We start from the raw sequence: 27,975 nt of genomic DNA, 5'->3' as shown, positions 1-27,975 counted from the left end.
CCCCCTGAAGTTGAAATAAATCGAAACAGAGACGCCCAGAAATACGATTATTTAAAACCACAACCAAAAACAAATTCATATTATCTCATTTATCCCTTTTGTCAAACATACACTCTGCAAACTTATCTACAGCTATAAAAAGAGAAGGAAAGACCAAATTTATGCTATTAACATGTTTTCATAAAAATCATGGCAGCCTGAATGCTTCAGCCATTAAGACATGATGTAAATCAACTTGCAATGAAACTGTACAAAAAAACTTACATAAAATAAACTACAATTATTGCAAAATTCCTTCAACATTTAGTGTGCAGCATTTGATATACATCTAAGTTTCAGTCAACAATCAAATAAGCAAAACCATGTAATGAACTACAAAAAGAAACACAATATAATGTTGTCAACATACCTGGCAGTGAATTTATACAACTCAAAAAAATGGGAGTATGCTCCAGCTCCAATGAGAGTATGCTCCAGCTCCAATATCCTTACCAACTCATTGTGAACCACCTGGTTTTCCTCCCAACCATATCCAGGAAGAACTTCTCCCCCTAGAACCCCCGAGCTGCAAAAGCTCACAAACAGTACCAAAAGACAGCAATAGAAATATTTTCAAGGCAAACTAAGGAAGCAAATTTTCACTTCCTCTCAATACCACTCATGGCCAACCTCAATAGCTAGAGATCTTAGGATTTTAACAATAATTTCATATTTATTATGGAAGCAAATGGCTACTCTCCGTCTCACTATTTTCCTCAAGACTCTTCCACTCGTGGCCTCCTCCTCCCCCAAGTGAGAATACATGAGACTCATGTATAGGAGGAGAAACCAATTCTTGTCATAAAGGAGGAGTAATGTGAATGCATTGGATTCCATTTAGAGGATTGTAACTTATGCCATTAAGGAGAGGTATGCATTAAGAAAGCGTAAGAGGAATATTTTATGACATATTTTTAATGAGTGGAAATCAATATGCCATTCTTCAATGAGTGCATAAAATAGAGTATAATGAATTATTTAAAAGAGAGAGAGAGAGAGTTACATAGAGCCATGAGAGTCATGAAGGAGATGTGTGAATTAATTGAGGAGATAAAATTGACTTGTAATTCCTTTTTAATAATAATATAATAATAATATTAATAATATCGAGGATTCAATCAAGATTGAACTATTAGGATTGATTAATGATAACTTAATTTGTTTTTCTTTAACTCCACTTGATTATCTATTTATGTAAAATGATTTACTATTTTTGGAAAGTCGTGCTTGAGATGGTGGACATGACTTTCTATTTTTAGAAAGTCATTCCAAAATTGTGAGAATGAAATTTTATTTAAGGAAATTCATCCATGAGTGGTATTTTCATTCTGGAGAATAGGGGTTCCGCACCCCTATTTCATGTGTCTCCCTGCCTTAGTAGATTGAGGACTCTGTGCCCTGATCTACTCCAAAGATCTAAGATTCCACAACTTGATATTTTTAAATATTCAGGACTCCGCACCCTAAATATACAAGACTCTACGTCTTTATCTTTCTTGGATTTAGGACTCCATGCCCTAATTTCCATGCCCTATTATCTATTGTGCTTTGAAACTTTGTGTTTCTCCTTATGGTACTGATTGTGAGCTTTTACCCATTTGATGGTTCCCTAGTAAGGCCTTGTTCAAAGACCTGCACACATTACAATCTCATAGATCAAAGGAATCAAATGAATTTCATAATGAAATTAACTTAATCACATTTTACCGAGAATGATGCATGACTTCCACAGTCATTTTGAAGAAATGACTTCCACAGTCATTCATAATTGAACATCCTTGTTGGAAAATGACCAGGTACTCTACCACATCCTGCTTAGTACAATATTAGACATATATAATCACACAAATCATGTATCATCCATAAATCATAATTAACCATCTATTCCGCATAACCATGAGAATCCATGGGTCTATGTGTCTCAATCTTGGATCACCATCCATGTCATACACTTGCTTCATAAATCAGATACAAACAGAAAAACATATGTATAACATTTTACTTAATCAAAACCATCTAATACAAATAATCAATGATGCCACATATAAGAGGAAATATAACTATATAAAACATTGTTCCCCAATCTAGTGATCAATATGTCATACATAAACATAAAAGGAAATATAACTATGTATGTAAAACATTATTCCTCAATCAAGTGATCAACCTATCATATATATATAACCCTTGATAGGAGTGACAAAACTATACTAGAAAAATAGGACACTACAGACACAAACCTACTCTACTGCTCTGCGGAAGTTAATTCACAATTTAGAATAAAAATTTCAGACATGCAATAATAAATAACACACATAGACACAATATTTTTCCTAGGGAAAGAAATCTACTAAAAACCCCAATGCTTGCTTGCATTAATATGATGAATAGAGATGTATTACAATTTTTTTCTCAACATAGCACAACCTAAAAATGAATAACCTATCTCTTTGCTCACTGAGAAGATTTGACCTAGACTTAGTTAATTTTTTCCTCTACTTGAGCCCATATTTCCTTGCACAATTCCTTGAGAAATTATTCCCCTATTATTTAGGAATTTTTCCAAAATGGATTGCGCAATTAATAAGGTTGATCATATGACTGCATGCAACACCTATACACTCAAGACTATTCTACAACTGATGATACACGACCTTAGAATCTCCACCACAACAAGGGAAATGAAATTCTTTACATGAACTAACTATTTTGGGTTAATTGATCAGTTAAATGGATGATCATTGAGTTTTACTGAAGTCCCATTGCACAACTAACCTTCCACTAGTTCCTCCAATAGTTAGAACTAGTTTAACTAAAAACAACTTGAGATAACTGACTTTGACTGTTACAAATTACCAATCACACATGCTTAACTGAACTCTAACTCCTCCAACTCAAATTTATTGTGTAAACTGGGTGACACAAGCCATATCATACAAGTTAATTGCATCCTTGTTGTCTATTGATGTGGAAATTCATTTTTTCTCAATTTAATCAAGGCAAAATCAAATTGGGAATTTTTTGCTGCATTTTTCAACAATCCTTCAGGTGAATCTAAATTATCCATGTTGTCGATGACAGTCGGGAGTTCCAGCATAACAATGTGCCAATAATGGCAACCAACGAATAAAATTAGCATCCAAAATAAATGAAATAGTTAAAAAAATACATTAAAACACAATCGATGGAGACCCCAAAAAGTATTCCAACTATGTTACTACTTATCCATGTTTAGCGAAAGTGCCTCCATTGAAGCACACCTCTATTGTCATCCTACATCATCCTAAATCCCATCAGTTGTTGTTAGCCTCCATCCCTCTGCTTCCTGAAGAACCCATCAACAGTGTAAAGACGAACCCATAATCCTATACCTTTGCCTTTTTTACTAGCACCTTGTATTGAAAATTTTAAGATTAAATATTGCTTTTATCTTAAAAATTGTCTTAAAGGGCCCCTTCATCTAGTAATGCCAAATGTAACGACAAACAAGTTGTCTCTAATTGTATTAGCAGAGATCCTAGGGAAAAAAGAGGAATTGACGTCCGAGAAATCTTGCCAAGAAAAAGTGTCGCGTTTTTCAGAGTCGGCTACCCCCACAAAATGAAGAGCCCAACAAATTGTTGTCTTTATATAAGATAACATGAATGGTAAGTGAAATAACAACCTTGGTATAGGTGAGACACAGTAGTAGCCTACAAGATGGTGGACTTATTCCGAGTCAATTTTATAGTCATTAGATAATATTGTCTTAAATTGATATGTTTTTGTCTTAATTGTTAATTGTCTTAAATGGGTTTTGTCTTAAGTGGTCATTGTCTTAAATATAAAGTTTTGTCTTAAAATATTTTTGTCTCAAACTGTTTTTGTCCTAAACATAAAGTTTTGTCTTAAAATATTTTTGTCTCAAACTGTTTTTGTCTTAAATTTAAAGTTTTGTCTTAAAATATTTTTGTCTTAAATTGTTTTTGTCTTAAATATAAAGTCTTGTCTTAAAATATTTTTGTCTCAAACTATTTTTGTCTTAAATTTTATATTTAAGACAATTAAATTGATATTAAATTTTAATGTAAATAACTAAAATAAAAAGTGACTTTTTAAGACAAAAGATTTCTTTTGTCTTAAAAAAGTGTCTTAAATGTTCCCTTGGTGTAGTAGTGTTGGTTAATAGAAAAACATGTATTGAGAAGTGGGAGAAGCAATATATGTGTTGATGTGTGACAATCCAAGTGCACTAAATAAAGATAAGTAAAAGTATTTTTTTAGTGAGTAATAGAGACATGTTACAAGGTCGGAATCATAGACTTTCTATCTTGAAATATTTTGAATTAAAAGTAAGAAAGGAAATAAACCTTAGGCAATAAATAAGCCCTCTAAACAGAGTTTGTCTACCATAATAGTCTTGTAAAACAAAAAATATAGAGGTTGTTCAAACAATATTAGAACTAGGAAGAGATCGAAGCATCAATTATCCACCTTGATAGGAGTTGGTGCTTTTGGACCTTATTTCCTCCTCCTAAACCCAATGCTATACCTACCTCAATATGAGAAAATTTTCCATCCATAGCCTTTACCTACCATTAAATGTGATCGAACATTAGTAATTTCTCATTCATAACATCATTAACTCTTGAGAAGAACTTTGTCGAGGAGAGATTTCATGTGCTAGGATGGATCTATGGTGTGTAAATATTGATTTTTATGATCATCTGTATGTTAGGAACTCAAACCACCACTTCTACAAATATCTCTGAATCTGAGAAATTGTCACACTCTTGAACCACCTTGCCTTCTGCATCTCTAAACTCTTACTATATCCCCTAAGAAGTTTGGCGATGAAATACCCATGGAGAGGACTCAACCCAAAAGCAAGCTAATGAACACCCTTGTAATCCTCTACCACCACTGCCTCTCCTAAACTAAGCTTTATGCCTAGTCATTTCTACAAGGTGAGAAGGAAGTGAAATAGGGATGAGTTGAGGAGGAGGCATAGTGACGAGGAGGACAAGGTTGAGGTAAAGATTGTAGACTATGAGGGGAAAGCCAAAAATGGATTAACCCAATGATTTTTTTTATGGTGAAGCCATGGTTAAGGAAAAACCAAATTCACTTGCAGTAGAATCCACGAGGAAAGACAAGGTTCCAAAATAAATGAAAATAGAGTTTGATTGCTGCCAAGGAGAAGAAATATCCCTAATGAATTGAGGTTGAAGTGAGTCGAGCACCGTCCAAGAGCAAGTGGGTGACGAAATGAAATTTATGATCATGGGCAGGGATGGGATTATCCGAGTTAATAGCTATCATAATTTAGTTTGTATATATTGTAACATGTTAATGTGCATATGCTAGATAATAAGAAGTACATCGACCTCATTCATTGTGAGAGGCTATAAGAACTTCTCTCATACAAAAAATTTTTATATAGAAATTATTTCTCTAGTTATATAAAGAAAATATTTCTCTAATTTTAAAATAAGATGAGTAAAATTTTTAAAAATTAAACGCATTCTACCATATATATGTAATATTCTTTTTCTATATTTTTGAAATTTTATTTTAATATTTAACAAATTTACTTTAATATTTTAATTTTATTTATAGTTATTGATACATGGATTGTGCACTGGAATGGTTAAACAATTCAAAAAAGTAGTTAGAGGTTTTACAGCTTATTATAAAAGATGTTAATATTTTTATGTAATATCATTTTATATTAAAATATTTAAAAAAATACATATATTTAAATTAATATTTTATATTATTAAAAAATGAAATTACATTGTTGTATCCACCAAGTGTGAGACTTTTATTGTGTCTCACTTGTATTATTATGGATTTAAAAGACCAATACTTTCTTACCAAAGTTCTTATTATTGGGTTATCCATAAAAAAAAAACAAAACATACATTAGACTCAAAAGATGACATGGTAGTGAGAGCTATTGCACTCCATTGTGGAGGTTCAACAATATTAGATTCACAATGTAAGTGTCCCATTACATGGACAAGCCTTGTATCTAATTTATCCAAAGTGAATGGTAGATTCCTCATCATTTTTTTTATTGTCTTCCAAAGAAGCAAAGACATTACCTTTGGACCTACTTGTCCTTCAGAACTAACTATTTAAAAAAATAAATTCAATAATTAAATATATGTGTAACAAAAAAATTAAAGCAACTTAAAACTATTTTTTATATGATTTTTTGGTTAATTTAATTGGAATAAATTAATTAAATATTAAGAAATGATATAACCTCAATTAGATTTCTGTAATATGATTTTTTTGGTTAATTTAATTTGAAAAAATTAATTAAATATTAAGAATTATATAACCTCAATTAATAAATTTAATCTAAATTTAAATTAATTTAATTATATGAAAAAAATATATACCATTATTGGACTTATTTATTTTTTATTTAAAGTTTAAATTTAGCATTTTTAAATTACATTTATATCATGTTATTTTATTATTTATTTGTAATATTTTATTCTATTATATATGGTAGTTAAAAATGCTAACTTTTTTGTCAATTAATTAATGTTCGATTCCTTGGACTACTTGTATGACATATCGATTGTTCTCGAAACTACCCATTTAAATAATTAATCTTAAAAACTAAAATTAAAAATGTTGACCTACATTCCTAAGGAGGTAAGAAATGGTAACCTAATTGAGAATGATGTACACCAACTTCAAAGTGAATTGGTTGTTATGTGACATATTTAATCGGTACCTATCCCTACGTTGTTATGAAGTTGTTCAAAAATGATGCATATGAGTACGAACAGTCATATCTGCAATTTTCAATCATTTTGAAAAAAACAACTCTACTGTCCCCTATATTCACACGGGATGGTAAAACTTGCCTGAATTGGTCTTGCCACGTACAAATATATTTGTAATTACCACTGTCGCTGAACCATTATATTGACATTATCCCTGACAGGTTGTTAACTGGCCATGTTCAGAAACATATAAAATCAATACTGCCCTGCCACCGGGAAACATAAAAAATCAACAATGGCGTTGAAGCGTTTATTGACCTCATCAAATGTAAAAGACAAATACGCCAAAAGATTCTTGGACTACCTTGACTTAAAAAGAATCGCCATTAGGATGCGTTTCAACAACCGGGCCACCGGTTCCACTAAACAGATAATTGATTATAATAATATAATTACATTGTGCAAGATAAGCAGTACAGGAAAATCTATAAATTTGGCTTCCCATGCACACCATAATACGAAGTTGTTCAGAGAGAAAATTTCTTCCTTATCATTTTAATTTGCTGGCAAATCTCCTGAGACTGTGTTTAAATGGCGGTTCTTGCATTAGGATGGACAGTAGCGAGACAAGCACCAGCAACTCCAGTAGTGGCTCCTGTTCGACCCCCGCTGCCTCCTCCTCCTCTACTATTTCCAAAGGAGTCTCCCGGCCAATTTACAGTCACTAAACGCCCACCTCTTCTCGTTTCCCCGAACCGCCCCACTCCCACCCAACCTCTTTATCTTACCAATATTGACGATCAATTTGGATTAAGGTTTCATGTCAACATACTTATGTTTTATCCACCCCCCTGCAATTCTTCCATGAATGGTCATGGGAGGAATGATCCAGTCCAAGTTATTGGAGAGGCTCTGGGCAAACTTCTGGTAGATTACTACCCCTTTGCCGGAAGACTGAGAAATGCAGATGATAAAGGTAAGCTTGTAATGGACTGTACTGGTGAAGGGGTTCTTCTGGTTGAGGCCGATGCAGATATTTCCTTGGAAGACTTGGGAGATCTGTCTACACCTATTCCTCGTGCTCTTGAGTTTATAAATAACGTTCCAGGATCGGATACCATCACAGACTCTCCAATTCTTCTGTTTCAGGTTGGTCATGGCCATTTTCCAATTCTTTTGGTTCAGGTTGGGTTGGTCATCCCCGTTTTCAGTTTTTTTTTCTTTAATGATAAACCGCATGCATAGTTGAACGTACGTATTCTGTTTATATATATATATATATATATATGAATTACGAAAACTATATTTTCTTTCAAAAATATTTTAAATTTCAAACTGATGTTAATCTAATATTTTTTAATCAATTGAAAATTTTAACAATCTATGTAATATATATTTCTATATTAATTATAATTTAAAAAAAATATTATTATTATAAAACACTTTTAAATTAATTAAGATTAATTTAATTTTTTTTTTTATATATGTCTTTTATATTAAATTATAAATTTCAATTATTTAAAATGCCTTTTTAAACAATATCGAGTTATTTTTTGAATTTAGACTTCTTACCATTGTTACAATTTTTCTTTTACATCTCTCATACTTATTAGTGACAATTTTAACCAATTAATTACTTAAGTTTTTATATTTTTTTTGTAATTTTGGTAGGACTACATCTTCATCATGTCCAACTTCTCACCCCAATTGGGGGGATAGCACAAAATTTGAACCCAAGACTTCTGGTTTGGTGAGACTTCATTTCCACAGCCATTGTCAATTAAACTACCCCAAACAAAATACTTAAATTTTTATATTAAATATATTATTATAGACTTATTTTTAATTATATATATATATATATATAAATAAAAGTTTAATTTAATTTAATATAAAAAATGATTTGATTTTTTTTATTTAAATAATATATAATCATTAAATGAAGCTCATTATCATAAAATCTTATTATTTGTACAAACCTTTATCATAATTTCTCTTCTATCCTTTTAAGTTTTTGCCATAATTTCTCTTTTATCCATTTTAATACTTGTTAATGAAAAGCTTTAAGAAATCTCATTTTCTATACGAGCATTTGTCATAATTTCCCCTTGTCATAATTTAAGCCTTTTTTTTTTTCATTTTGTGTACTAACTTTTATTACAATTTCTCTTTTACCTTTTTTAAACTTTTGCCATAATTTCTCTTTTGTCTTTTTTAATACTTGTTAATGAAAAACTTTCAGAGAATCTATGCCTTTGTCATAATTTCCCCTTGCCATAATTTCTCTTCCACCCCTTTTAAGCTTTTGCCATAATTTCTCGTTTATGCTTTTTAGTATTGGTTGATGAAAAACTTCAAAGAATCTCTTTCTGTACCAGCCTTTGTCATAATTTCTCTTTTACCTTTTTTTAACTTTTGTCATTTTCCTATAATTTCTTTGTTAATGAAAATTTCAACTAAAAATACAACTTATATTTAAATCTATATTAAATATATAAACAAAAGGGCTCAATTTTAAAATATTTTTTATATATAATTTATTTAAAAAATTAAATAATTTAATTTAATTTTGAAAACAATTTAAATTAAATTAAATTATATATATATATATATATATATATATATATATATATATATATAAATAAATAATTAAAATAAAAACATTATTTTACTTATAAATTATATTATAGTTTTCGTTCTAACTTTTTATTTACATTTCTTTCATAAATTTTTTTGGCATTGGCCTAGTCTTGAATACAAGATTTTGTATCTTAATGACATTGAGAAAGTTGAAGAGGAAATATAGTTAAAATATTTTTTGTAAATCTATAATATTAAAGCTCAATTTCAATATATTTAGTACATTATAATTTTTTAATTATTAAATCATCAAAATTATAATAATTTTGGAACATTTATCTTACAAAAATAAACCAATTATATTATTAATGAAATTTAATTTTTTTAATATTTAGATTTTTTAATTTATTCATCACTTAAGTATTATCTTAAAATAACAAATATCAAAAAATAATATTTATACAATATATGTAATAAATTGGAATATTTTGAATTTAAAATAAATTTTTGAGCTAATTTAAATAGATTTTATTTTTTAATTTATTTATCCCTTAATTATTATTTTAAAATAATAATTTTCATTTTTTTAATAATATAGGTAATAAATTGGAATATTTTGAATTTAAAATAAAATTTTGAAATTATTTAAATAGATTTTAGTTTTAGAAAAATTAATAAATTAATTATTATTTTAATAGTTTTAAAAATCATTATAATATCAAGTTTATAATAAGAAATATTTTTTGATATTTAAATTTATTTAATTTATTATCAATTCAACTATTATCTCAAAATAATATTTTATTTTATTTTAGTTTGATAAGCTGAGATTTGAACATTGAATATTATGGTTTACATCATACTTCGTAACATAGTCCTTACACTGACACCATAAGTATCTCAAAATAATATTTATAAACCAACCCAATTTCTTTATAATATATATGTAATAAATTGAAATATTCTTTTTAAAGATAATAACCCATTTCATAAGTTTGATTAAGACAATAGGTTTAGGATGAGCCTCATATAGAGAGTAGTTATACACTATGCTAGGAAAAGGAAATATGTGACAAAGAAAATCACAAACAATTTGATCAACCAAAAAAAATAACAATAACCCATTTCATCACAATTTTGAAGTAACTATGTCCTCTTTATTCCATTATTAAGAAATGAACGCAAACATAAACATATTGTTATGTTTGCATCTAATTACATGGAACATGGAATGTCGTTTGTAAGAAATGAACGCAAACATAAAAATATTGCTATGTTCGCATAATATGGTTGTTTGCATTTAACGTAGAACCTCATGCATTATTCTATTTGTGTTTTGGACATTATCCTGCATCGATTGACTTAAATAAAAATTATCTCATAGTTTTCTGAATTGAATTTTTTTGGCGCAGGTAACGAGGCTCCGATGCGGAGGCTTCGTAGTAGGGATGCGTTTCAACCACTGTGTCAGTGATGGCACCGGAATCACACAATTTCTGAATTCTCTGGGTGAAATAGCAAGAGGGGCAGCAAGCTCTAAGGTTCCTCCAGTTTCGAACAGAGAAATCCTTCGACCCAGAGCCAAGCCCACCGCAGATTACCCCGGCCTCCGTGAATACTATGAGTTTGAAGATAAATATCAGGAATCATTTGTGCCAGGGGCTGCTGCAGAAGAGAAAATGAGCTTGAAATCATTCTACTTCGGTTCAAGAGAAATTGCAGCTTTAAAAAGACAGATAAAAGGTCTCAAATTTTGCACCCCATTCGAAGTAATATCAGCTTGCTTGTGGCGGTCGAGAACAGAGGCTCTCAATATACCTGCTGACCAAGAATTGACATTCATGTTTCCATTAAACGCCCGGAATCGATTTCGACCGGCTCTGCCAGCTGGCTACTATGGCAACACACTTGCCTCCGCCAACGCTATGACAACAGCCCGGGATCTCACTCACCGGCCATTGTCTTACGCTGTGAAATTGATTAACGAAGGCAATAGAAGAGTGAATGATGAATACATGCGAAGTATGATTGATTTGGCGCAGTTGAATGGCCGCCCTCTCAGCCCCTCAGATGGTTCTTTCATCGTTTCAGACGTTTCCAAAGTTATGCTTGACATAGCAGAGTCGGATTTCGGGTGGGGAAAAGCTGTGTATGCGTGTCCTGTTTATCCGGCAATGCCACACTTCACATATTTAGCACCGGCGTCGAAGAGAGACAGTAAAGGGATCGTAGTTCCTGTTTGTTTGCCGTCGACTTCCATGGAAGCATTTGAAGAAATTATATATAAAACAATCAAGAATGGCCTGCAGCCCTAGCGATCTTGCAGTGCCTTTCATGTTGATGCTTGACATTCGAGTAAATAAGTTGTCAAGTTTTCTGTTATTGGCGGGCAGAATAAATAGCTGCATTATGTCACAAGTACAGAGGACGTTGGATCTGGACATTGGGAATCTCTTCTGCTGCACTTCCAATGCCAAATCTCCATAGACTGCCCCGCACTTTAGATTGTTTTCAATTTCCTGTTGTTTGTTTGAAATTATGAGTGTTGTTTGTTTGAAATTATGAGTTTTTTTTGTATAGGATTGTGTACAGGGATTTCTAATTTGGCTCTAGAATTTTAAATTAATTATAGTTTCTTCCACCTTATTCATTCGGCCTCAGATGTTATAAGAGATGGGTCTGATCCTCAGACCTATTAAGTCTTGGATCTTCTCAGCTAAAACCAGATGTTGATTTACTTCATACATTGTGTCTTTGATTTACTTCATGCATTGTATCTTTTATAGGAGACTTTTGGTTCTCCAGCTTTGTATATACATCAGTGTACTAAAACAGTGCCTTTGACCTACTTTGTAGTTATTAGTTGGACATAAATATAATTATCTTATCTTATCTTATCTTTGTAATCAGAGGCTCCATTATAATAGGAAATTTGAGCTTGGGTTTTTTAAGGTTTAAAGAATTTCACATATCTAGAATTACCAATTAAGATTACCAATTAAGCTGTCTGGAACTAATTATTTAATAAATAGTTAAAATCTAATTTAACAATATTATTAAATATTTATTTTAGAGTAGAGGTTTTATAATTTTGATATAATAATTCATAATTAATAAATAAATGGTAGGATTTAAACTAGGATATTTTTAATAGTAAATGTGGTAGAGTTTGGAGATTATTTTAAATATAGTTAGGTGTTTTTTATCTTTTATTTTGATTAAAAAAAATTATAAGATTAAATTAAAATACAATAAATGTGGTATTAATAAGTTATGGTATTGATCCATGGTATTATAACAAAGTCTATTTACATGTCTAGAATTAGAAAATGAGGGTGATGCTACATAGTTAAGAATATATATATATATATATATATATATATATATATATATATATATATATTCTTTTTTTAGGTTAAAGTTTTATATTTATGCAAAATGTTTACATCGTTGTCTTTTGATTTCCAAAATTCTTCTTAGCTTTCCAAAATTCTTCTTAGCTCAATTTTACTCCAAAAAAGATGCTAACATCGGGGAGTAATATTAGCTCATCCACCCCCATCTAATATTAGAGTGGAAGGGATCACTTCATGGGGGCTCAATCATGGAGCCTGACCCCAAGGATATTGAGAGCATTGAACCACTAAAGATGAACCCGTGACCTCTCAATAAAAAAGATTCTTTAATAATAGAAACTCAACCAATTGAGCTAACTCTCTGTTTTTTTTATAATCATTATTAATAATAATCATTATTTAAAATAAAGTTATATTTTAGTTATTTTTATGTTTTTTATTTAAATTTTATTTTATTCATAGCAATGTGAAAAGTGTCATAAAGTAAGAGTTTTAATGCTTATAGGATTTTACCAATTATTTAATTTATATGGTTGTTATTTCGGGATATAGCGTTGAGTAGTTGTGGCATTTTCTCTAAATTTACAATTATGTTCACTCCATTCATATTTATAGGACAACTCCATAAACTTTTGATTATCATTATCTTGGTTTTAATTGCTACTTAATAAACCATGACATTTCAAGTTTTTTTTTTAATGAGTAAAATCTATCCACTAATTTAGGATCAATGTACTGTCACTTTCTCCCAAATCGATCAAAACAGTAACAAGTTGATTTATAATCTTATTTTCAAGCGTAATCATGTGGTATTGATGTTTTTCTGATCAATCCTCTACGGTTACATATATTATTAGAATATTTGTTTCCATATCTTCAATGGTTATCCTCTTGAATGTTGTGAAACGTCCCTCTATTTTCATTTTTATGAGGGAATGATCTATAAAAATGGTTTCCTTTATATCCATGACACTTGACTAATGATCTCCCACTATTTCTGAAGGAATCTTCTACTTTGGATTCATCTTAAGCATGCTAATCTTTTTAATATCCTTCAAGACTATTTCTTTTGAAAGGTGGTTTGAAACCATTCCTTTTTTGGTTTAAATTTTCCTTCTTATATCGTTAAGATTTCTAAAAAGTCTTTTTACCCTTTTTCTCCTCATATAAATAGTTCCCTTTTCTAATTTTTTTCAGGAAAATCTTAGCCTCATCAAATTAAATCTAATCTTTATAGAATAATGGAAATCTACTTAAGAACATATTAATTTTTATTTTCTTCTCATTGAAAAAGCCCACATACCTCAATAGCTCCAAGAAATTTCTCTTATATTCCTCCATGGTCATGCTTCACAACTTGAGTACAACAAACTCTTGCATATTTTTTTTCATAATAGTGATTTGAAAGATATCATTGTTAGAAATATTTCTTGAATTGCTGCATGAAATTCCATTCTCATCAATGTGTTTGATTTGCTTCAATCCCACTACATAAAATCCATTTCTTACAAATAATATATAGCTAATCTAATCTCTAAATTGAAAAATAAATTTTACAATTAAAAATACTTTATAATCCCAAGAAACCAAGTTTCAATATCATCTTCCCTTCCAATTTCACCATCAAAAGTATGTGAGGCTAATCTTCTTAATCAAAATAGAAAATAAAAAATCCATCCATACAGCTTGAGTGGGCCTAATGGTTAAGAGCAAGTGTTTACTCCTAAGAGATCACGGGTTCAAAACTAGAAGGGGTAGAGTATGTATGCCTTCGTAGACTTAGCAAGAAAATCGCTGCGTGGAGTTGGGTACCTTGTCCCACAAACAATGGGGTCTCATACACCAATTTGGTGTCTCGCTTGGCGTGGAGTTCAAAAAAAAAGAAAAATGGAAAGAGGCATGAAGAAGGCCATTATACCTTACCTTGCTTGATTGTCATAGAACAAATTCTTGACTGTGACCTTAAAAATAGATATTATTATTATTATTATTAAAAAGAGTAAATAAGTAACTAGAAATAAAAGCTTACATAAACCCTATTACTCCACTACAATCTCAAAAAAAAATAAAATGGAAAGAGGCATGAAGAAAGCCATTATACCTTACCTTGCTTGATTGTCATAGAACAAATTTAAAATCAACATTAAAATCTCGTTTAAACACATACTTATTGTCAATGAGTCACTAATAAGAGATAATAATCTTCTATATATAATCTTGTATATATGGTTTCATCCTCTAACATCCCTAAGTCACTAGTAAGAGATAATAATCTTCTATATATAATCGTGTATATATGGTTTCATCCTCTAACATCCATAGACACCCCAAAAACAATTTTTTTTTAATAATGATTACTTTCACTATAACTTATTTACAATAAGCGCATCAAATTTATTTGACACACAATTATTCTATTGATCCTTGGTCGTAATTATTTGTTGGTACACCTTTATATACCTTGTAATTTGAGCAGGTTGTTGCATGTATATTGTCATGTTTAGCTATAATCTCACCTTAATTGTTTGATAACGCTAATTGAACTGAACCATGACTTATGCGATAGTTTTTTGGTTATGATTATGTATCATAAAGTTATGATGAGTAATGGCCTGCGTTAAGATGTAACTCGAAAGTTTCCTACTCTCTGGGTGTCACAGAGGAGGCTTGGATAACATATGTGACAGGGTTTAGGTGGCCTTCCTATCACCGTCTATCTGTGAAATTTTGATCCAACGGTTCTTGTTCTTTTCGAGCTAGTTGGTGTAACCACCGACCATACCCTCGCCGCTCAGTTTGGTCATTTTCTCTTTGATGGTTCAAAGGGGAGAGCTCTGCAACTCTCATAAACCCTAACTAAATTGATTCCTCCAGACCCATGCGACTTCTTTTCCTGCACAAGTATGGTTTTGTTGATGCTTTTTGCTTATTTATAATTTGATTCCTCTGCTAAGACAATTTTGAGTTCACAATGTAACCCGACGGCACTCATGTCTATAAGGGTTTTCAATGGAATGGTTAGCTCTTATGCAAGCGTCAGCTTGCAAGAACCCTTGTTCTTCAAGAATGAGGTATATACGTATATTTTTCTGCTTTTAATTACAAAGGGTTCTTTTGTGTCTGTTGGTTGTCATCACTGACAATTATTATTTGGTGCAGAGAGGAATTCATGACCACTTCGAGGGAGTGATGTCCTCAAGTCTTGATATTATTCTCTAGGTACGCCATTTGAGTAACCATATTCTAATTTTGGGTCTCAATCATTTCTATTGTAGGTAAGAGGTTCGGTGTCATGGTTAAGTTGGAGTTAGGACTCGGCTGCATTTGCATCCTTCCAAGTTTTTAACTCCTTACTTCCTTCCTACAGGTTCTCTGGTCGAACTTTTCCATGGCTAGTTGTAAGGCCAGGTTAGGCATGTGTGACACCATGTCGTTGATTTTTATCAAAGGGTTTCTCTATAATTTCGTCAAATGAGGCCAATTTAGCGATATTTAAGTTAGGTTGTAGATCTGGACTCCCTGGCAAGATTTCGCTCTGAACCCTAAGAACTTAACTATGCCATTTTACATGTAATTAAATTTTGAGTAAGAAATGTTAGTGTTGCAATTGTTATTGCACAAATCCTTGTTTTAGGGCCTTAACTTATAAACACCTTACCTTGGTGTTTTCCTTCAAGTATTTCTGTTTATGTAGTGAAATATATATATATATATATATATATTTGTACATATCCATGACCTGTTATGATTCTTCGATGTTTTATGATTACGTCGTTTTGTGAAAGAGAATGTGGTTGTGTACTTCTTACTCTTACAAGACTTTTAGTCTAGAAATAAATATATTTTCGCAGAGCTTGTGTTATGTTCTTTTGATTAGTTGATTAGTGTATATGATATGGAACGAACTTCGCGGGTCCAGTTGTATAATTTTAATATAATTAACAGTTCTAGAATGGTTCTCAGCGGCTGGCTTCGAATTAAACTAATCGTGAGCTCTTCTAGCACAAAAATGTTTATTCGACCTATTATTCTTCTGATTTATACACAGGGTCCTTTAAATAAATTTCAATGTTTCCTTCGTTGGAATTCACATTACCACAATGGAAACACGTGCACTAGTGGTTATAGTTTCTAATCGTATTGCATTAATGGTATGTGTGCTTAGTTTATTTATTACTCTTTTATGGCTTTTCTTCAGAAAGAATGGCTTACAATCTCATTTTAAATTTTGTAATCACTCTCTTTCCACATTTACCCAAGCTAACGGGTCCACTAGGTTAAACATGTGACGAAGAGTTACTATGATATGATTAAACTCCCTATGTACAGTTAAGGAAGTGGAATCAATACACCAAAAACCAAATTGACCTTTCTCAGGAACTACAAGACCCCTAGGGACTAACCAACCACTCCAGGTGCACAATTGTTGAGTTAGCTTGGGTTTTGCTAATATAGACCCCCAGTCGCTCCCATGACAAGCCCTCCAAATGACTCAATCTCTCCAGTTTCTCTCACAGTAAGGAATCTTTATGACTACAACCTTTTAAACGCAGTTTTGTGCCAACGACCCCGAATTTTGAGTCGCTTTTTCAGGGCTAGGACTCAACCCTCTGCCTAGAACTTGATGAAATTCCTAGAAATGATGACTAAGAAAAAGACAAGGCCTCTAATGTGAAAATTAAACAAGGACCTAACCAAACTCATCCTAACCATGACAGGCCTTTTGTCAAACACATCATAAATATGTAATATACAGGTCATATAAACATATGAACATAGGGACCTCATACTTATCCGCGATACATCAAGAAGGTCTGATGCCCTCTCATAATAGTTGCATTATGATCTATTAGTTCATACATTCATTAAAATTTCATTTATTAATAAAAACATGATGAGATCCATAACCAAAGTCTGTCATAAACCATGCTCACAACCATCATATAACCAACAAAATAACCATGATAGCACAACCATTAAAGCCACATAATAACAAGTACATTTACACATGGAGCATAAGAGGAAAATATATTTTATTAACACATGAAAAATGCAACCAGGTCAGGGACTTCCACTTAATACTCGACTATAGATTGGGATGAACCAAATCTTTTTTTAGCCAATCAACCCCATGCCATATTCCAAGCATGAATGTGGGACTCACAAAACAACCAATCAAGACTTCCATAGGCTTTATCGTGTATCCCGCTAAGGGATTCTTAGGCCCAAACAATAAACATACACTACAAGATTTACCGCAATCCTACCATGTACGAGTCAAGAGATCACTAGGCCCTAAACAAGCATGGATGCCTCCAGATCTCTCCACCTAAACCATGAGGAATTTTTTTGTCCCCACCCTCTAATATTTACTGTGTATCCTGCCATTACCGATCAAGGGATTCCTAGGCCTAACGAGGGTATTCACCTCTAGGCTTTACCGTGTACCCCACCATTACCAGTCAAGGATTCCTAGGCCCAACGAGGGTATTCACCTCTAGGTTTTACCATGTACCCTTCCATTACCGATCAAGGATTCCTAGGCCCAACGAGGGTATTCACAACCAAACTTTACCATGTATCATGCTATTACTAGTCAAGGGATTCCTAAGCCTTGTGATTTTCCTAGACCACCCCACTTAGTTTCAAAACCATCCAACAATCCATATCAACCAATTAAAATAACCCAATCACAACATGGTTATCCAAAAATGGAAAGGCAAGGATGAAAACCACTGCTAAACCTATAAAAAACCATGCCAACGACGACAAGAGAACCAAATACACACACGAATTCAAAAACTAAAAAAGAAATCATACATGCAACTTGATACCTATAAATAATCCCACTATAGCTACTTGATCCAACTCTTCCTTGCTTGATTTTTGCTTCCTTTTGCTTTCTTGTCCTTTCTTTGCCTTCCATCCTCCCATGCTAGAGTGCTCCAAGAATACTCTAAGTATGCAAGAGTATGAGAGAGAGAAAATAGAGAGAGAGCTCCAAAACTGAACTAACAAAAGGTAACACTGACCAAAATACTCAACTAACAAAAGCCATGAATTGATCGTCAAAAGCATTTTTATCATTGAGTCTTTTATTTTCTTCATTTTCCTCTATTTTTCCTTCAATTTCCCCCTCATGCAAAACTATGACCTTTCATCTCCCTTTTCTCCTAATTTCCTTTATTTCCATAAATAAAATGCCAATTAATGCCCCTTTTCCTTTGCCAATGCCTTTGGCATTTCCTTAGCCATAATAAACCGAAAGTGACACCCACTAGGATGTTTTTCCCAACATTCAACTTGTAAAACATGTCCCATGACCTTGGTCTGATTTTTCCTTTATTGACTTTATTATATGTATTTTTAACCCGCGGATGTTACAAACCCATCCCCCTTAGGGGAACACCATCCTCATTGTTCAATGATACCTAAAACCAATATGACCATTAAAAACTAAAACATACTGCCCATGGAGCTTTATAACACAACTCATTATGGTATTTTGCAATAAGAACCACATTTTCCTCATCCAACAAATAACCATTATTGTGTATGGAGCTTTATAAATCCAAATTGATATAATATTTACAATAATATATTCATATGCACATATACACATTTTCTTAACCTGCAAATAAAAGGATACGATGCCTACATCTACAACAAGGGGATCTAGAGGCTCACACCTCCACCCTCAAAGTAATACCAAGATTCACCTCCTTCCTAGGAAGTCCAGAATCCACTTGAAAAGTCAATCCTGCATCTAATATACAGCACTATGATCCTTGCATTACTTGTTCCCTTAGTGAGGAATTACCGACTCATTGTTCCAGGTCACAATCCCAATGTGCATCTAATTCCATCTAGCAATGCTAATGACCAAAAAATATCCATCCTTGGCTTTCCCTTCTCTGCTACACAGTCCCACGAGAAACTTGGTTACCCCCCTTCCATGTAATCACTCACCTTCCAAGTTCTTTGACATCCCTTTTCTCGGGTGATCCATCTCTTGGAATGGTTTCCTCGCATCAGAAAGTCCAAAAGCCAAGGCATATCCCTGCCTCAAAACCATCATACTGGTCATAACATGTTAATGGAAATCAATGGATATTATTGGGTACTGGTGTCCCACAATGTCCCTGCTCATGGAGTGCTTTACCAACATACTTCTCCCTATTCCAATTCTTTTTTCCGCTGCTGCTAATTCTTGCAGTCAATTTCAACCACCCAACTAGGCATCTTGCATGCTTTCCTGTATCAAGCACATAATTTCTATTAGAATCAAAATGAATTGAAATAAATTCAAATCATACCTCATTGGTGGCCCATCAATAAGGCACACTTGCAATTCTATGTTGCCATTGTAGTATTGGCATTGATGGTCAACATGGTCATGGTTCCAGCTAATTATTTGAGTTGACATTGGGATGATTGTGTTAGCATTGATGTTAACAAGATGATGTCACTCATGTTGGCTTGTTTTAGCATTGATGATGACGACACACTTGATGACTAGTTGCAATGCGATAGCCTCATGATGATGATGCTACATGTTGATAATATAGTTCTACATGTGATAGAGATGGTTCAAGGCACACTAGTTTAGTTTTCAACTAGGCCTTTATTAGGTCTTCATGTCCATGCTCATGAACATGAGTTGTTGGTGTGATGTGATGGCTTAATGATGGTGCTATAGAGGTGTTGCAGCTTGTTTACATGTTTGATGGAGAGTGGAGGACTTGTTGGCACTCTTGCCAACCTTGTTTTGCAACTTTCGAGGCCAATTTGGTTGTGACACTTGGGGGACATGTTTGATCCACTTGTAGATGTGTCAAAGGTTGTGTCAGAGGTTTGGAGGCTTGTTCAGGAGCTGGAAAATATGATCCAATAGGTGGCAGAGGTTCAAAGCTGAGAGTTTATGGTTTTCACCTATACTCTACCCTAGTTGCTCCCTTATAGGCTCATGAGAGTGACTAAAAAGTTCCAGTCACACTGAGGCAGGCCTGCGAGACGAACTAAATATTTTGGTCAATTTAAGCTAGTGTCAAGCATGTGACTGAGGCATTTCATGGGATTTTCTCCACATTTCTCGCATTGTTCGGAAGGAAATTAACTTGGAAATTCCTAGAGGCTTCCAGAGTTGTTTAAAAAGGTCATAAATTGTTTGAAAAGGTCCTATCACTATTACACCAAGGGCACTTTTAAGACATGTTTTTAAGACAAAAGAAATCTTTTGTCTTAAAAAATCATTTTTTATTTTAGTTATTTTACATTAAAATTTAATATCAATTGATTTGTCTTAAATATAAACTTTAAGACAAAAATAGGTTGAGACAAAAATATTTTAAGACAAAACTTTATATTTAATACAATGACCACTTTAGATCAAACCTATGTTTAATACAATTAACAATTAAAACACAAACATATCAATTTAAGATGATATTATCTAATTACAAGTAAAAAAATGGCTGTGACAGTGCGCCCTAAGTCAGCCAGCTTGTAGACAACTATTGTCTTGTGCCTATACCAAGGTTGTTATTTTACTTACCATTCACGTTATCTTATATAAAGAAAATGATTTGTTGGGCTCTTTATTTTGAGGGGGTAGTCGACTAAGAAGAACACAACAAATTTTATTGACAAGATTTCTCAGACATCAATTCCTCTTCTGTCCCTTTCATATATGCTGATATGATTAGAGACAACTTGTATATTGTTGCATTTGGCACTACTACACGGATGGGGACTTTAAGACAATTTTTTAAGAGAAAATAAATATTTTGTCTTCAAACTTTCAATATGAGGCAATAGTAAAAAAGGTAAAGGTAAAGGATTAGGGGTCTGTCTACTAGCATTCACTGAGTGGTTGGTTTACCATGGTTGTTAAGTGATATTCAACAAAGGAAAAGCATTCTTGAGACACATAGCCACGGGGTAGGTGAAGCATATCGGGGTTCATGTGAAGAACCTGTATAAGCTATATGTGGAAGAATGTGCTACATTAAGCACTAAGGCGGAGAAAGTGAAGGTCGCGATGTCGATGAATTTTGACACAAAATACTTGGTCATTTGTATCATGGTACCTCGAATATTATAGAACAAATAACCACTCACCTCTCTAAAGGAGCACTTAAGCAATAGGATATATGCAAAGGATGTACATTACAAAAGTACATAAAATCCACATTCCATGATTAGGACAACAAAGCACATGCAGTCCTAGAAAGGATCTACTATGATGTTTATGGACCTTTCTCGACAACCTACACTGTCAGACACAAATATTTTGTCACTTTTATTGATGACTTCTCATGGAAGTGTTGGATCTTCTTCACATGGAATAAAGATGAGACATTCTCTGAGTTCGTGGAATTCAAGACACTAGTTGAAAATGAAGCTAGCAAGAAGGTGAAGGCCCTGTTGTAGAGGCTGCAACACCCTCCAAAATTTCGGTCTGCACTTAAATTTCAGAGCCTACTGTGGATATTGTGATCAATCGTTCCTTAGTCACTTATTGGTAAGTTGATGATCTCAAGCTCCCATTTTCGATCTTAAGAGTCATTCATGCTTTTATCTTTACATAGAATGTGTCATCCTTGCGCATGGGGGTAATCGCTTGTCATGCAAAGGGAGGTTTGTTTTGATTCAAGGGGAAATATTTATGAGAATTAGTTGTCCTCACCACATAGACATGTTTAACACTCATTTCACCCACTCTTACACAAGTGTCACCTTTATCCTCCCAAAGTCTATAATCAAAGCCGCACTTGCCATAAGCTGCCACAAAGGTTGTTGCATTAAGTGAAGTATGTGTTATATGTTCTGGACGGTCTATGTTGTATCAATAAGTTTTCAAGTGTGTGATCGTAGAGAAGTTTTATCACTATTCACATAAGTTCCACTGATCCCACACTTAGCTAAATTTCGGAGTTTCCTTTGCAACCTTGCTTCATCCAACTTTCCTGAACTACATTCTTCACATATGTAACCCTCAAGCTTTTCCATTGCTTGTTCAAAACATGCAATGCATAGAAATCCCAACCTCCCTTACCATTCAAAAATGCGCAGTGGTTTCCTCCAGTGTCCTTCCCTCAGCCGGAACCCACTATCTCCCAAATCTATGCAATTTTGTCCCTTAACTACCCAGTCTGCCTTGCATCTTGAAATTGCATAGATGTGTCCTCCCAGGGCCTCATCCCATAGTAGTGCCTTACATCCTAAAACTGTGTAAATGTGTCCTCCCAAGGCCTCATCCCACAACAATCACTACCTGTTGAAACTACACAATTATGTCTCTCACGGGCCACGAAGAAAGATGACATGATAGATGACTCTCAAGGAGATGAGGAGAAAAATAAGTAAACCAAGAAACCCAAGGTATGATAGAATATTAGGACCGCATGAAGACTCCATCTGATGCATAACCCTTTGGAGGCTAGGTATGGAAAACAAAGCACGCCTTTTGAAATACACCTCTTAATGTAGCTTAAAAGTTTGCTTATCATTGTCGTATCATTCCATCTTCAATGACATTCATGGTTGGAAGAACTGAAAGTCATTCCATGTGTTTGCTCTACGTGTCTTGCTCTCTTTCACTTGTTTATTACATAGCTTAGAAGATGAAGAGTATTACCACTTGTTTATTTAAGCTACTGAGGTTGTGACCAACATGATCTTATGACTAACCAAGCACGATCCAAGGCATCCTAAGTGGGATGAAAGATGTTTGATGATATGTGTGTAGTCAGTACACTCGTCTGCATTAATCCTTGCTTTGTATCTTGCATGTACCCTCACCGCTTGTCAGATTTGGCTACTTACTGCCAATAGTCTCTTAGCTCTTTCTTGACAAAGTAGGTGAAAGAATTTCCTTCAACTTGATTTCTTCAAGGCTCTTCATAGAAATTATAGAGCTAAGAGAAGGAGATGTGGAATCTCACTATCAAACTCTTGAAAATACTTTGCATGTTTGAATATATCCAAACAATTAAGCTACCACTCAACAATAATGTCAATCTTGGAAGACTCAAGAAAGATCACATCTCTAGATATTATAAACTTCTTATTCACTTCATCATAGATATGGTATGGTTTGGAGGTATGAGTACCCAAAGAGGATACATTTGTGACTCCTTGCAATGAGTTTTTTAATCTGTTCCTTAGGTATGAAGGCATAATATGAGGAACCAAAAACCCTGAGATGCCTCATCGAAGGAATGTGGCCATACCACATTTCATAGTGAGTCTTGTTTCTAATAGCAAGAGTTGGACACCTATTATCTATGTACACAACACATAGAACCACATCAATCGAAAACCTTATGAACTTAACATGGGAACTATGCCAAGTTCATAGTGAAAGTAATACATTCCAATGAACTATGTGTTGAAAAATGTAGCAAGAAATTCTCAATTTGATTTTTCCTTGATTAAATTGAAAAAATTCAAATTTCCACATCAACAGACAACTTGGATGATGTTAACTTGTGTGACATGGCTTGTGTCACCTAGTTTACTCAATAAATTCAAGTTGGAGGAGTTAGAGTTCAGTTCTGCATATGCGATTGCTAACTTGTAGTAATAAAGGTCAATTATCTCAGGTTGTTGTCAGTTAAACTAGTTCTAACTTTTGGAGGAACTGGTGGAAGGCCATTTAAGTAGTGGGACTTCAATCAAACTCGGTGATCATCTAGTTAACTGATCAATTAACCCAAAATAGTTGGGGCATGAAGAGAAGTCAAGTTCCCTAAGATTGGTGGAGATTCGAAGGTAGTTTTAATTTCTTGTAGCTCACACAGTTGCAAGAACTTGCTATAACCATAGTGGAGGAGGTAGCTTGATTAGGAGCTTCTTGTGAAATTAGAGAGCGAACGATTGTTGGTAGCATTAATAACCTACTAGAAATTTGTTTTGCACCACACTTCAATGTTTTGGGCATGGTTTTTGAGGGTGGATAATTTTTTTTATGCTTTTTGGTCATGCACGTCCTCACTAAGTATCTTGGGAGGTCTATAATAGTTCCTTGCATGCACATCCTCACTAAATATCTTTTGGGATGTTTGTACTAGGTCCTTGTAAATTTCTGTTTGCCAAGGCTTAACTACTTATGATCTTAGGTGCTCACAACAATTCGACAGTTTATGGCACTTTCCAAATCACCATTCCTGAAAGGATCCAACAAAACGACTTTAGAGGAAGATGATAAGGGAAAACTCCTATTGGAACTAGCCTAGAACTAGTGGAATTGGTTGGTCCCAATGGTTTTAGTGTTGTACTAGTCTAGTTTGGTGGTTCAGATTGGCTAAGGTTGGTCTTGTATTGAACTGACCTTAAAACACCAAATTCACTAGTTCTCTAATAAACTGACCAATTCTGAAGAATGTAGTGCAACATAGGTAATGACCACCAAATAATAATTTTTTAATAAAAAATACTGAAAAGGAAAAAAAATTATCAACTCAAGGGCCCCACAAAATCTAACCCTAGTAATTAATGATAATATTTAATTTTTAAAGTTAAAGTAAAAGTTGACACTCTCCTTATCTTTCCTTTTTGAAAAGTAAAGATAAGGATAATGTCATCTTTTACTTAAATTTTTAATATTAACATTAATTGTTTCGAGTTGTTTTAGAGTGGCTCCAACTTGATTCAATTTTGAGAAAGTCAAATTTTAGATCCCATTCAAAACTTAGTGGTTATTGTTTAACTGCTTCTTTATAATGAGTCCTAGACTTTGACTTCCAATTTTTCAGTTGCAGTTATTGCATAATCATATTCCCGTGAGACTTCGCAGCAGAAGTTGATATTTAATCCATTGAAAGCACTTAACCTAGGTTAGGGAACCATCAGCTACCCCTCCCAAGTTGCTCCTCAACATTGAAATTTTCTTTTTCAGTAGACATTCATTTTATCCATTAGATCATTTCTTCCATTGTGATAGTCCAACAACACCCTTGCTAGCATATGCTTGATAATCCATCTCATCTTTACTGCTACCTTATAAATACTCTTAAATCTTGTGTCTCCAATATAGAAGAGGAAGAACCAGAAAGGGCCTTCTTGGCCCTCTTCACAACCCACAATATGTTTAGCTTCTCTCTTGTGCTTACACTCTAGTCTTCTCACAGCTTCAGAATGGTGAATCTAAAACACAGTCTCATGATGTCCATTCAGGGAAGCATAATTCACCCTTTCTTTGAATCACATTACCCCCCTAGCATTCCCTTTACCTTTACATCCAAGCATATATTTTCCTTCTGGATAACTGTTAAGCTTCCCATCTCTATTTCGCCTCCCTCTCCTACCCTCTTGAACCTAATACGCTGAATTTAACCAATCTCAATGTATCTAAGATAAACAATCCATCCAACTGGGTAGATTGAGTTGAGAACCTTTTAGAAACTAAATCCATCCCTCCACAATGATATATCCCTCCCCAACAACATCATCATGCTGTGTTCGAGATCTATCATTCCCATGATCACTATAAATTTTCGAGTCCTTCACTTACCTATTTGGTAAAATCATCATTCCGATCACTTATACTTTGTTGTGTTGTTTCTTGTGTTATGATTTCCTTTAATGGAAATATCTCCCTAGTAGGCACGAGTAACTAAATTCAAGTTCTTATTAAACTCTTGCGTTAACATACTTAATTTTCATTTTGACCTATTTAGTTTCAAATTCTTGTGTGGTTGGTTTACTGGTTGACTACTAGCATTCACCAAGTTGTTATTGATGATCATAGTTAGTTCAGATATATATCAATCTATGAATGCCTCTACACTCCACCAACTATGCATCAATAAAATTTTTGGTTTCCCCACTGTCCTCCAAGATGGATACATGTTGTCCCTGCATTGCGCCTTTGATTGCGAAGTGGCTAATAATCATAATTTATCGTGGATGATTGTCATTGTACATAACATCCATGGTCCAATTCATTTGTTTGGTGCCCAATGTTGGTGAATCAGTGTATTGCATCATGGTAGCATATATTGCCTTTTTTAAAGCAAAAATATATTGAAAATAAATTAAGTTATGTCTCATGCAAATGTTCAATATTGTAGTGTTGTGAGTGCTTTGCATATTATATGTATCATATATCTTTAATCACTTATTTCAAGCCTACTTTTAAAAAATAAAGGAAGAGGTGCAAGCCCTTGCCATAAGGACTCTCACCAACTCCTCTTCTCGTAGAAAATTTTCGAACGTTAGCCCATAAATCAAACACATGCCCTTGTTTCTCTAGTTTGGAAACCCTTGGATGTTTCTGACAATGAACTCCTCCCAACCACTAATTTAACCATCTATTGAATGCCTTTGATTGGTATGTGTAAATTATTTTGATTGATTCCTAGAGAGGTGTGAAATCTAATTTTGCATGACATGATACAAACACCAAATTTAACATGTGGTAGCCAAAATTTTAGCCTTACAACTCTCTCATCCAATATTATATACTTCAATAATTATTCAATGGGTAATCTACTTAACAATATATTAAATATTAGAAGCATTCATATTACTAGAAAAAATAAGAATAATATTTAATATTAAGTTATAATGCAGGTAACTGCCAAGTTGACATATTCTCTGCCTTGGAAAGTGAATAGTCATCTTGACTTAATGTCCGATGTTAGTTTTAAAACAATTAAGATAAAATTGTTTAATAGAACTCACATAGATCTATAAGTGCTGAGATGATAAATATGATGCAAAAAGTTACTCAAAAGTTCACATTGTAAAAGAGGTTTTCACTTATAGTAATATGACCCCATTCCTCCCTCGATAGATCCAAGGTTAGTATATTTGTCCCAATATAATAAATGTGTTTCTCTTTTATATTCTTAAATTAGGTTGCTTCAATAATCATGTAGTTATTGTTAAGGGGAGATTGTCTTAAAGTAAGTGTTGTCATAAGTAGTGTCATAGAAGTAATAATGGGAAACTATATCTATATATTTTTTTATACATGTGAAAAAGTAATCCCTAATTTATCTATGTCCATGGTAGTGAAAATCTATTTGTTATAGTGGTAGCTCAATTATTTGTCATGTTAGTATGAGTAGTGGTACCTTGTGGTCATTGTATTATGTTTAGTGGATATAGTAATAAATGGTGTAATTTAAAAATTTTAATTTAGACTACATTTACATCACAATGTGATACTCTATAATTGTACCAAAACTTAACAGTGAAAACATGACAAGTAACTAGATGTATTCAACAAAATTTTAATGCTTATCATTGTGTCTTTGAATAATATT

At 33.2% G+C, this 27,975-nt stretch overlaps 1 protein-coding gene across 1 annotated transcript; it reads left to right on the top strand.

Annotated features, from left to right (window-relative positions):
* The first annotated feature begins 7,298 nt into the window (after nt 1-7,298).
* LOC149154672 (benzyl alcohol O-benzoyltransferase-like) lies at nt 7,299-12,180 on the top strand. Its single transcript, XM_089441051.1, has 2 exons — nt 7,299-7,913; nt 10,757-12,180. The coding sequence occupies exons 1-2, from the start codon at nt 7,356-7,358 to the stop codon at nt 11,657-11,659; spliced, it is 1,461 nt and encodes a 486-aa protein (XP_089297177.1). The 5' UTR covers nt 7,299-7,355; the 3' UTR covers nt 11,660-12,180.
* Nucleotides 12,181-27,975: the final 15,795 nt, after the last annotated feature.

This window comes from Pinus tabuliformis, chromosome 9, assembly GCF_031772625.1.
Source record: "Pinus tabuliformis cultivar Carrire ecotype Pingquan chromosome 9, CPIR1, whole genome shotgun sequence".
Classification (NCBI taxonomy): domain Eukaryota; kingdom Viridiplantae; phylum Streptophyta; class Pinopsida; order Pinales; family Pinaceae; genus Pinus; species Pinus tabuliformis.
The sequence above is the reverse complement of the archived record's forward strand: the minus strand, read 5'-3'. Positions and strand labels throughout refer to the sequence as shown.